We start from the raw sequence: 12,682 nt of genomic DNA, 5'->3' as shown, positions 1-12,682 counted from the left end.
GGGGATAAACAGGGGGGCAACGTTTCGGGGACTTCCTCAGGCCCGTTCCCCCTTGTCCCAAAGGAACAAGAGGTACTTCCCTTATCCCAGTACCACTAAAACAGTGAACAAAATAAGCCCTAATTAACTAAGCAACACAAGATAATCTAACAAGCAAAAAGTGCTAAGGTACACAGTAATAGCAGCAAAGCAGGAGAATGTAAGGTGAGTACACTGCAATAGCAGGAAAGCAGGAGAATGTAAGGTGAGTACACTGTAATGGCAGCAAAGCAGGCGAATGTAAGGTGAGTACACTGTAATAGCAGCAAAGCAGGAGAATGTAAGGTGAGTACACTGTAATGGCAGCAAAGCAGGAGAATGTAAGGTGAGTACACTGTAATAGCAGCAAAGCAGGCGAATGTAAGGTGAGTACACTGTAATAGCAGCAAAGCAGGAGAATGTAAGGTGAGTACACTGTAATAGCAGCAAAGCAGGCGAATGTAAGGTGAGTACACTGTAATAGCAGCAAAGCAGGAGAATGTAAGGTGAGTACACTGTAATAGCAGCAAAGCAGGCAAATGTAAGGTGAGTACACTGTAATGGCAGCAAAGCAGAAGAATATAAGGTGAGTACACTGTAATAGCAGCAAAGCAGGCGAATGTAAGGTGAGTACACTGTAATGGCAGCAAAGCAGGAGAATGTAAGGTGAGTACACACTAATGCAAAATCAAACCACAAGGTACAGAGCAGCAATAGTAGTCTCTAGTTCTCTCCTCTCCTGCTGCAACTGGGGCTGCTCATGTTTTAGTGGTACTGGGGTAAGGGAAGTACCTCTTGTTCCTTTGGGACAAGGGGGAACTGGCCTGAGGAAGGGGCTTGTCCCCGAAACGTTGCCCCCCTGTTTATCCCCCATTGTGTACACCCCCCCCTTTTTTCCCCTCACTTCCACATTTTCCCAGTTTTTTCTATTTTTTAGTGTTATATTCTATTGTGTGGGTGTCACTTTGCTCCTTGTATTTAACTTGTGCATTTATTAAATATTCATTTGATTTGGCATTTCCCACGTGTTGCTACTTTTCCTATAGTCAGAGCGCGCTGGAACTATTAGCGGTGTTGGTTATTATGTAGGAGGATGTTGTGTCCTCCTTATGTTCCTTTGCACCCTGCATTTAGCTATACTACATTTCTCTATCTGACCGTGAGTGCTGTCTATCATTTCTGTTTTTGTATGCTGCATTATATATTAATACGAAGTAGGCCTTTGTTCTTTCTGCCGCTGGAAATTGACATGCTGCATTGTACAATGAAATTGAGAGTAAGAATATGCAATGCTGTTGTATATAGTGATGGTGAGTATTTCAGTACACTTCTAATGCCCCAAACTCATGATCTGCCAGGTTGGTCTCTGCCCTGCAAGTCTCAGCTGCCCTGTAACCCTCCCAGCAATACAAACTGGGGGGGTCTTTCACAAAAGTCACCCACCTTCTGGTAGACAATAGGATTCACCGCAGCATGGCAGGGGGCAAAGGGACCATTGACATCTGAGAGCAGGGAGCACCAGTGCTGAGCATATCTCTCTGTGGGCACCAGGGAGAAGAGAAAGGAGGTGAGCAGAGGAGCTGATTGGGTGTGGATTAAGCTGCCATAAAGTGTCACCTGACATTAATAATACTGTCTGGAGTAATTAACACTTTCCATTGTATTATTGTTTCACGCTAACTCATTCCTACAAAATGGAAGACAGAGGAATGTCAGGGCTAGAGGCCCTGCTCTGGCGCCAGAGGCCGGGAAGCACAAAGCAAATTTGCAGAAGTATTTCTCCAAGCATAGTGGATGCATGGAACATATTCCCAGTTAGTGGAGGTGGAGACTAATACAGAAACAGCTTGAGTTAAAGAGAATGGTATCCCTACTATGGAAAAAGCCTGAGATCAAATGTGGACTGAGGTTTCACTGTTTATCAGGACAGAACCATTGCTGTCATATTATATGTATGTTGGTGGTAAACATGGAGAAGAGACCTATGAGGTTTGGAAAGCTCTCTACACATGAAGAAGAAATTGTGATATTTGGAAACGTCTGTATAAATGAAGAAGAGAAGTAGAAACATAGGCTCCACTGGTCTTCCAAAGGTTATTACATTTATTGCACAAGCATCAGGATAGAAACATTGATGCCTGTGCAATCAATTTGATCATCTTTGGAAGACCAGCGGAGTGCCTCCTATTCTACTTTGATTACACCGGTGGCTCCGCAGGCAGCGGGACCATTGTTGATGTGCACTCATGGCGATTTGTACCTGATATCGTGAGTGCACCTTTATTTGGACTATGACATGACACTAGGCCTGTGAGGTTTGGAAAGTTCTGTATATACAATTAAATTTTTGAATTATTCTTGACATATTTATTACAATCTAAACCAAATGCACTCGTTCGTAGCTTTTTCACAGTGCTCCTATGAGATCCCCCCCCCCCCTGGTCTCCCCAGCCCTGGGGATTAAATACGAAGTGTACCATTTTCCACGCTGAGCGAGCATGGATTTTCATAGCTGTCCTTCACGTCCTCGCAGTCTGCCTGACTCTTCCATGTGTTGGCAAAGGCGGCGGCCATCCCTTCCAGAGCTCCGCTCACAGATCGGAAATCATCCGTACGGACGTTGTTAAAGTCCCCGCAGAGACCTACCGTTCCCCCCCCCAGAAATAAGATCCTGGTAACGTATCTGTGTATAATGCATCTATATCCCTATACACAACAAAAGACAGGGTGCCCAATGCTACATCCAATTGACAAAACATATATGGTAATAAGAATAAAGTTGAAATACTTCAATAATGATAATAATGACTTGGTTATTTAGTTTAACCCTTTGGCCAAAGCGTCATAAGCCTGCATACCAACGCCAAGGTATAGCCAAATGAATGCAGGTCCTACACTACACTGTGAACCCTTCCTTTTACCTCTGTATGAGAGGAAGAACCATAGTAGGGCCTGTAATTGCAGCAAAGTGAAAGACCTCCCAAGTTAAAAAGGTGAGGAGGAGTGTATATCCCTATACACACATAGACACCCATAGTCCAGGTCGGCTATATTAATTTAACCGGTAACCAATTTCAGCTGGCACAGCACCCTCTTACTCTAACCCTCCCTCCCACTTACCTTGCTACCGACCTATCCCCCAAAGTAATAACCAAAAGGGGATCTTCCACCAAAGAGGTTGACCACCGTTTGATAGACAATAGCATGTATGGCAGGGGCAAAGGGGCAATTTACCTTGCAGACCAACAACAGGTACGTTATGAACCCCTTTGCTGCAGTGTGTTGCATGGAACCTCAGGCAGTAAAGGGGTTAAAATACAGGGAATTCTAATACAATACAGGGTGGAGTTAATTTTACACAACAGTAGACATTAGTGGAAAGGTGGCACTGCACCAAAGGCCTTCAAATTTCACTGGAAGGTGTAAGTGCAGTGAATATTAGTTCCTGGCCAAGAGTGCATCTAACATTATTGAGACGCTTCATTGAGAAGGTGGTCTTTTTCGATGGGACTTAAAAGGTGGGAAGAGAGTTGTCTTGGGTACATTCAGGGCCAGAGAGTGTGGTAGGCTGGCATTTTAGGGTGGTATTTATCTTTAATTTCCAGCCTAAACTAGGGCAACATGTAAGTAGACCCCTGGGTGAGGGATAACACTTCCTGTGCTGAGAGCTGATGGTCATATAATGGGGTGCTCTTATAAACAAGCGCTGGGTTCTCCGGCTTACCGCATGTGTCCTCCTGGTAGTCAGCCTCCAGGCTCACATAGAGCTGCATGATGGGGGTGAGCTGGATCTGAATCTGCAGCCCACTGAAGCTCTGAATGATCACGTAGAAGGAGGAAGGTCTGAATATGGCAAAGTTTTCTGAAACAAAACCAAGATATTGGAGAATTAAGAAGCGATGCAGCGTTGGCCTCAATTCTTATTCCATGATCCCCTTGACCTCAGTATGTCCAAGCAAGCAAGTAATTACATGCCATGGTGTCTTACTGGCACGGAAAAGGTTATGCATTGTGTGCTAAGCAAGTCTCTCTATTGATCTCCAGTGGGGGAAGAGTTAAAACACCCTGTGATCAGCAGATCAGTGGCCGGTAAGGGGTTAATTCAAAATGCTCTGCAGCAAATGAGGGGTTAAGCACTCTGCTTATCTCTTGTTAAGCGTTTCGCACTCTAGCAGGGAAGGTGTTAAGAAATTAGCACTAATGGCAGGTAAGTGGTTAAGTATTTTCAACCCCCTCCCCGGGCTCCCGGATTTAAAACCAGTTTGGGCCCGTCCTTGTGTGCATACTGTATCTGACTGCCCAGGGGGATCCTACAGCCTTATTGTCTCAGGCAATTGACACTGTCCCAGGGAAAATAACCCACATAGACAGGTACAGAGTTAAAACACTAACTAGTTACAGTACATAGTTACTTGAACTGACTGTGGAGTAGTGACAGTCTAGGTATGCAATTAGAACAGTACTTATCCAATGCTCCTTTAAACCCTAGTGCCATCACACACATCTCCCTCATTGCCCTCCAAGATTTCACTAACACGTTGAGATGTAAAACACTGTAGAACTGATGCCAAGTTACATGGTACCTGTGGAAAGCGGTATCTGGGTGAAGATGCTGTTCAGTAGGACCGTTCCAGAAGACTTAACAGTAACAATCTGTAGAGAGAAGCACAGTCAGGCTGAGAAGGACACACAGATACAAAACCTCCAGGACTGGTTACCGGGTACAGGGATACTGCGCATGACACCTCAAATGCTGGACATTATGGAAGTCAGCTATGGGTATTGAGTGCTTGGTCCGGCTAGCTCTGGGAACAGAGATACCGACATTGGCAAACATAGAACGGGACGTCTCAGAATATGTGCACTGGGATATAAGTCTGTTACCTCTAACGCAGGACAGTTTAACGGGTGGGCATAGTATATCTGGGATCGAGGGCCATTCACATGAATGCATCGATTCGTAAATATGCTCATGAATGTCTCACGGGCATACATGCAAAACCTAAAACATATTTGCCAGGTGGGCTGAACAGCTTATAAAATGGGTCACCTCTAGTAACTGGAAGGGGATAAACACAGGGATAAAGAGCCCGTCACCTCTATAATTGGACAGGTCCTGTGATTGATATAGGGTTTACAAATTTGCTACAGTATCTCTAGGACTGGATAGACTATGGGGGGTGAACAGGCTAGATAAACGGGATGAACACAAGCATAATAGGTCATGGAATAAACACTGGGATGCACAAATGCACCCTTTGGGCAGATCTGGGATGTAGACGACTGGTCATGTTAAAGAGCTTGGCTACCCACCCAGAATGCATGTAATGCTCAATATTAATGAAGTACGTGTGACTCACTGTAAGTCCTTTGTCCAGGGACAGGGTAACACTCCTCAGACAGGTCTCAGTGTTTGTTACCCCACATCTCCGCAGCTCAGCCAGCACGGTGAATGTGCTCCCCACACAGTCCTGAGGAGAAGATATGTTGGATCAGCAATGTCTTGGTGTAGCTTGGTTTTTGGTCGGGTCAGCATTGGGTTTGGTGTAAGGGATAAGGATATGCTTAATTTGGCGTCTGGACCCTTTTGTATTTGGAGATTGAAGTCTGGTTGGCAATTTCTACCCTGTGCTTGCATGTTTGATCCCTAGGGTAGGGGTGGGTAAAATTAGAGCACCGTTCTAAGTATAGTAGAGTTGGAGTTTGTCATTATGGTTAGGTTTGAAATTAGGATTACATTTATGGTCAAGATTAAGGTTGGGGATTGATAGAGGTCTGAGTTTAGGATTAGGTTAGGTTTAGATTTGAAGGTAGGACTGGTAAGGTACCTTAGTGAAGATATAATTGCAGTCCCCATGGAAGGTGTAATGACCTCCATCATAGGTGGAGATGTGTGAACCTCCTTCCAGAGAACAATGCCCAGGACAGGACAGAGTCTGGCAGCTCCACTGACCTCCTGCACAGGTGCTGAGGTGAGTACAAAGAGTTACACATCGCACACAGGAGATGAAGAATGAGAGAGAGCTGTGTATGCTATAGTGAGAGATGTCACAGTGATATGAGCAGGATGAGAGATAGCTATGTATATCACGGTGAAATAAGTATGCTGAGAGATAGCTGTGCATATCAGTCAGATAAATAGACGGAGAGATATGATGTTTATGTCACAGTGAGAGAGGAGAAGACGGAAGAGAGGTATCTGCGCATGTAACAGTGAGAGAGAAGGGAAGCAACAGGAGATTCACAATGTACCAGTTGCGGCATCTGCTGCTGTAGGATTCCCCTGGTGCATAGTTTCTGTTGTTATAAGTACAGGAGCACTCACTGTGCGGAACACAGCCTCTCTTGCCAATATCATCAAACACAGTTCCTGTAAGAAGCAAATGCACCAATTACTGGATCACTGTCTGTTCCACGGAGCCACCATGTGGTGGGGAAGGACAGACGACATAGGTCATTGGTCCCTTTGGTCTGAGTGTAAGTCTTTCTGTGTCTCTGTGTGTCATCAAACACAGTTCCAGGAAGGAGCATATGTGCCAACTACTGGAGCACTGTCTGTTCCACACTCTGCAGTGGGAGTGAGACGGGTTCTTCTGTCTGTGTCATTGTGTCACCATGCGGTATTGAAGGATAGACTCCATATGTCATCGATCCCTTCTGCCTGATTCAATGTGTCACTCTACAGTGGGAGGGATTCCATAAGCTATAGATCCTTTCTACCTGTGTTGCCATGTGGTGTGAGGGGAAGACTCCATGGGCCATAGGTCCTTTCTGTCTGTGTCATTGTGTCGCCATGTGGTGGAACGGACAACTTCCATGCGTCATCGGTCCCGTGTGTCTGTGTCATGGCACCATGTGGTGAGAGGGACAGACCTACAGTAATTGGCAATAGGTTTCTCTGTCTAAGTAACAAATGGAACAAACTTACCTGGAGGGCAGAAGCAGCCGTCTACACAATGTTCCTCGCAAACCAGCTCCCTCTCGGGGTTAGAACAGGTATCAGTACAGGGAGAGCCACATTCCTTAAACTCCATATTCATTGGGCAGCTCCTCTCTACCAATCAAAATGCTTCTCATTAGTAGGAGGCAGCAAAGTAAGTATAAAATTCATGTCTGTTTTCACCCATTTGGAACTAGTTAGAGTCACCAGGTTCTGTGACACCCAACATAGAACTAGGTACATTTACTAGCTCGTGTTATACACATAAAGCTGGTTACAGTTTGAGAGTCACATAAGGATCTAGTTATATTTCTCCCATAACAAAAATGGAACTAGATCAAGTTAAGTTCAGTCTCAGACAGACATGGAACTATGTAGAGTTACTATTCGTTACCATATCCCAGTACATTGGCATGGGACTAGATTACTAGTTATTGTTAGGGAGACTGCATACAGAGCCATATTTACTAGTCACACATACAGTATGAAACTAGCTCTGTTTCACAAACTTGAACCTACTTATCCTTATCAACTTCCATCAAACACACATGAAGCTACTGTAGGTGCATTGGCTAGCCACGCACATGGTACTGGCCAGAGGGACAAAACTAGCTAATTAGAGCCTTTACCACACTGATATAGGGTCCTCCAGTCTTGGGGCCTCCCACCAGCATGGGCGCATTGCCGGGAGTACTCAGCCAGAGTATCACAGAGACAGGAGACATTGGACAAGGCCCGGCAGCTACACAGATCCGACACGCAGGCATCCACGTATGATTCCATGGGAAGACGCAGCTCACAGTCAGAGAAGGCCGAAATGGAGAGCAGGCCGGAGCATGTCTGCTTCTGTAGGGGCAAGATATTCAGGGGGTTTACTCTTTACTTGGAACAGAAACAAGGAAGGGGGGGCAGACTTTGAAGAAAGTAGACTACAGTGGAATCTTAGAGACATAGGCAACGCTGGCTCCACCTGCTCTGCCGATTGTCCCACCTGCTGTGAAGACTCCAACAACATTTAAGATATTTATTACATTATTTAAGATAATGTTATGTATTTCCAAAGCAAGTTTGAATTAATTTACTATATTAACCTCCACCACTTCTGCTGGGAGACTGTTCCATGCATCTACTTGCTGTACAGTGCCTACCTCACCCCCTAGGGGGCAAAAATTGCATCATGGACAGGCTCGTGCTGTTACAGAAGAAGTAAAAGTCAGGGGGGAGCAGCGTTGAGTGTCGATGCAGCATTCTTGTATTATGAATAGGATCAGAAATCCAAGAAGACCATCCTGAGTCCCAGTAACAAATGACACATCTCTCATTTATTTGAGAGTGTATCTGGCCCCTAATACTCTATATGGGGGACCCATCAGCCTGTCTATTTTGAAGTGTATGCTTGATAGAAACTATAGGTTCCGTATACAGTAGGGGTCCCTTACCAGGTCAGTGCAGTTTGTAGGGGCAGATGGGATGGGATCTTCACATTGCTCTGTGGGTCCGTTCAACTGTTGTAGTTTTCCAAATTCCAGAGGGGTCAGACGCACATCTGCAAGAAGAAGGATCTTTGGTTAAGTATTGTCTCTTCCCAAAAGTCATGTTCTAAGGCAATCTTCCTCTTCCCATGAAATTCTTCACTGCTAGGAAGGAGGGGAGTAGGAGTAATACAGGAATAATGTCCTATTGCTGCATTTAACTATTCCCTATTACTACTCCTATTGTTACGTTTAATCACCTCCTATAACTCCTCCTATTGCTCCATATAATCTCTCCCTATAACTCCTCCTATTGCTCCATATAATCTCTCCCTATAACTCCTATTCTCCATACAGTATAACCGCCCCTATAACTCTTCCTATTGCCCCATATAACGCTCTCTATAACTCCTATTTCTCCATAAAACTGCTCTCTGTAACGCCTATTGCTCCATATAACCGCTCCCTATAACACCTATTGCTCCATATAACCGCTCCCTATAACCACTCCCTATTGGTCCATATAACCACTCCCTATAACTCCTACTATTGCTCCATATAACTGCTCTTTACTGTATATCGCCTCCCATTGCATCATATAACTCTGTAACTCCTCCTGTTGACTCTTCCCAAATCACAAGCTTACACATGTTGCAAAAATTGAAGCAATTTTAATCAGTATTCGTATAGATTCAGTCCCACTTAGGAGTCACATTAGAGTGGACATTTCACAGCACTATAGAGGACCCAGCAGGAGAAGTGGAGGGCCCTTTGCCGGTGGAAGAGGCCGGCAGAACCGACTCCATCCACTGCGCCATTCATTACGGGAAGGATCGAATGCTGAAAATTAGATCACAATGCAGGTGAAATCAGGAGCAAATTAAATGCAGAACTCACCATCAATCATAAAATCGTCCCGTGTCGCCCCGTTAAAATTCCCGCACAGTCCACATGTGCTGTTGATGTATTTTGGTGGCAGTTTCAGCTGAGGATAAAACGCAGGAGGGACCAATGATCCGACAGGCGAATGGCAGACGGGGACGGAGCAATGTGCAAGAATAATGAGACTAACATGTAGGCTGGGGATTTATGCCGAACAGTTGTCATACTCGATGGGTTTGAACATAGTGAAATAAAAATAGAACCCTCTTGCATACTCCTCCTCCTTTTACGTTATATGGTTATGTTACTGTATGGTTACTTTACGGAGTTAAAACTGTAGTTTTTTTCGCTGGAAATACTGTAGAAAAAAAGCGTTACCTGGTGTTTACAGAACAGCTCAACCCCCTTATAGCGCTGTGCTTGGGGTCCAAAGAATCGCATCTCGTTATAAGCGGATCGCATTAGAAATAATGTACAATTGTACGCATTTACAAACAAGTATTTAATACACCAATATTCGTGTTGTAAAGTATTCATAAATACAAAAATTGGGAGCCACGCGTGCATCGCGTTATAAGCGGATTCGCGTTGTAACAGATCATGGGGTTGAGCTGTATATCTTAACGTACAATCCACAAGCACAGAATAACTGTCCCTCTGAAATGTGTGCATACGGGATGTACCGCCTATTGACTCAAGTGACACAAAGTAGAGAATTTGAAGAAACGAACAAAACGCCGGAGGAAGGAGGGTTACCGGGAGGTAAAGGCAGCCGCAGAGCTGGCATTGGGTAAGGTCACAAATGATAGGAAATGTCATAGTGGAGGTTGAAATGATGTTAAGCGATAGCAGGGCACTGGCAGTATGGAGTGAAATAGAGCAGGATGGGAAATAGTTGTTCTTCTTGAGAGAGAGAGAGCAGAAATGTGAGCTAGCTATAGATTTTAGGACAACAATGCCTCTTGTTAGAGGTAGTAACAAAGGAGGGAGAGGGTATGAAGGACCCTGAGATGTTCGAAAGCTTGTAACATATCAACTACTTGTTGGTTCCATAAAAGGTACCATATACCCTACTCCCTCTCCCTCCTTTGTTACTACATGGAAGAAAGTTCCAACACGGCGACCGATCCTTCTTCCTACAGGGGAAGGAGTGATTGGGAGATAGCTTTGAATGTCATTGTGGGAACTGAAGTAGCAGAATAAGACATAGCATAAGCTGTGAATGTTATATTCCAAATAACAGAGTGAGAGATAGCTGTGCATGCCATAGGGATATGAGTAGAGTGAGAGATAGCTGTGCATGCCATAGGGATATGAGTAGAGTGAGAGATAGCTGTACATGCATGAATATATATGTCTATTTCTTTCTCACCAGCACAGCATCATCTTCATTCCACATCAAGGCCAGCCCCAGTTTGGCTGACACCTTCACATAGATGCTGCTTCTCTGTATATGCACCCCGGACTGGCTGTATGGCAGAGAGACCCTGCAATAGGAGACAGTGGTCCTTTAACCACTCTGCTCTGTCACCATGTCCCCTGGTCTGTCACTCTTTCTCCTGCCTTGTAGCTGCATCCCCTTTTCTGTCCCTGTATCCCTTTCACTGTCATTGTACATCTGCATTATCAATGTATCACATTCACTGTCTTTGAATTCCCTGTATAGTCACTGCATCCCCTGGTCTGCCCCTGTATCTCCTGCACTGTCACAGTATTCCCAACTCTGTCACTGTGTTCCCTGTTTAGTCATTGTGTCACCACCTTTGTGACTGTGTTCCCTGTTCTGTTACTGTGTCCCCAGCTCTCTCACTGCTCCCCCAGACTTACCGTTCCGCTCCCACTTTGACCTCCCCCTTCTTCATCTCAATGACTAGGCCTTCGATCTTCATCACCACGTAGGCCAGGGTTGTCCTCCCCATGCCAACTGAGCGTCGGATCTGGATATTGAAGTCCTCATAGCTGTTCCTGCAGTGGGAGGAGAAGACGTAGTTGCAGGTTCCAGGGAACTTGAAGATGTCTCCATCAAAGGTCTTGTAGTGGAAGTTCCCCCAGGTGCTGCAGACTCGGTGATTGTGGGCAGGGTTTATCCCTGCGGTTGGGCAAAAAACATCCAGTGAGTAATGGAACAAACTCAATAAACGTTGTTTCTGCGATGAAATTGACGCTAAGAGAAGTTTTCTGAATGTCCCACAGTCTCACTCTTTAGGAGGCAGCCTCAGTCATGTGAGGGAAATCTTAATTATTCATTGAAATACAGTCTTGCCCATTGGAAGACAGCTCCTCTCAATGGAAGTCTCACTCATTGGAAATCGGTGCCATTCATTAGGAATGAATATCACTCATTGGAAGGCACATACATATATCCATACATACTGAATACACACACACACACACACACACACACACACACACACACACACACACACACACACACACACACACACACACACACACACACACACACACACACACACACACACACACACACACATATATATTTATTTAGTGCAGAATTAATGAGTTCTTCAGTATTAGGTGATACCTTTTTTATTGGACTAACACTGCACTATCGCAACTGGACTAACACGGCTATTTTCTGCTTTATATATATATATATATATATATATATAAAATAAAAAATCTGCATTAGTGGAAAACAGTTCAATGATAATAGTAGACAGGTACTGTAGGTAGATGCATGTTAGATGCATAATTAACATATGATTATAATATACAGTAATTGACAAATGTAAATACATATACAGTAAACCTTCATAAAAAAGGAACATGTAGAATCCAGTTGGATCTATATATTTATATATATTATATATTATATTTTGTCACTCTTAAGGAGAACTCTTCAGACCCATCATTCATGGCCAGATATTTGGGTCAGATGCCCCTGATGTGGAACGGGGTCCTCTAATCCAGGGGCAAAATCACTCACCTTGGGCGTCGGTTGTAGAAGGAGTACTGAGAATCAGGGCAGACAGGAGCCAGAGAACTGGACCCATCGTCCCCATGGTGCTTAGTGACTGGTGATACAAAGCAAGACTTAGAGAGGTGATATCGTCTCCTGTATCCAGCCTAGATATTTATAGGGAAGCTGCCCTCACCTTCCACTGGGAGCGGTCAGCAGGGCCTTTTCTCTGATCCTAGTAATTACACCAAAGGCAGAACTTCCAACCCTTTAATTTCAGGGGAGATCTGTACTGATTGGGCTGGATTATGTTGATCCTGATCCTGTGCCCTCTGCCTTTCGGTCTATTACTCGTTTATTATAGGATTCCTCACTCTTAACCTCTTACTGTATTTATATACTACAGAATCGTTCACTCATTACCTGTTATCCTTATCTATCCTAGGACCC

General features: G+C 44.5%; 1 protein-coding gene across 1 annotated transcript in view; it reads right to left on the bottom strand.

Moving 5' to 3' along the window:
* The window catches only part of LOC142463856 (uncharacterized), a 55,066-nt gene extending 42,731 nt beyond the window's left edge, over window positions 1–12,335 (bottom strand). The window contains exons 1-14 of the mRNA XM_075566669.1: window positions 12,260–12,335; window positions 11,140–11,401; window positions 10,685–10,799; window positions 9,328–9,415; window positions 8,398–8,504; window positions 7,588–7,804; window positions 6,947–7,072; window positions 6,271–6,388; window positions 5,847–5,985; window positions 5,379–5,489; window positions 4,602–4,671; window positions 3,743–3,880; window positions 2,496–2,660; window positions 1,462–1,556 (exon numbers count right to left, since the gene is read on the bottom strand). Of these exons, the coding sequence (XP_075422784.1) occupies window positions 1,462–1,556; window positions 2,496–2,660; window positions 3,743–3,880; window positions 4,602–4,671; window positions 5,379–5,489; window positions 5,847–5,985; window positions 6,271–6,388; window positions 6,947–7,072; window positions 7,588–7,804; window positions 8,398–8,504; window positions 9,328–9,415; window positions 10,685–10,799; window positions 11,140–11,401; window positions 12,260–12,335 (1,827 nt within the window). The remainder of the gene's footprint in view (window positions 1–1,461; window positions 1,557–2,495; window positions 2,661–3,742; window positions 3,881–4,601; window positions 4,672–5,378; window positions 5,490–5,846; window positions 5,986–6,270; window positions 6,389–6,946; window positions 7,073–7,587; window positions 7,805–8,397; window positions 8,505–9,327; window positions 9,416–10,684; window positions 10,800–11,139; window positions 11,402–12,259) is intronic.
* Between the last annotated feature and the right edge of the window lie 347 nt (window positions 12,336–12,682).

Source organism: Ascaphus truei, chromosome 12 (assembly GCF_040206685.1).
Source record: "Ascaphus truei isolate aAscTru1 chromosome 12, aAscTru1.hap1, whole genome shotgun sequence".
NCBI lineage: Eukaryota > Metazoa > Chordata > Amphibia > Anura > Ascaphidae > Ascaphus > Ascaphus truei.
Note: the sequence above shows the minus strand (reverse complement) of the source record. Positions and strands in the feature narration are given on the sequence as shown.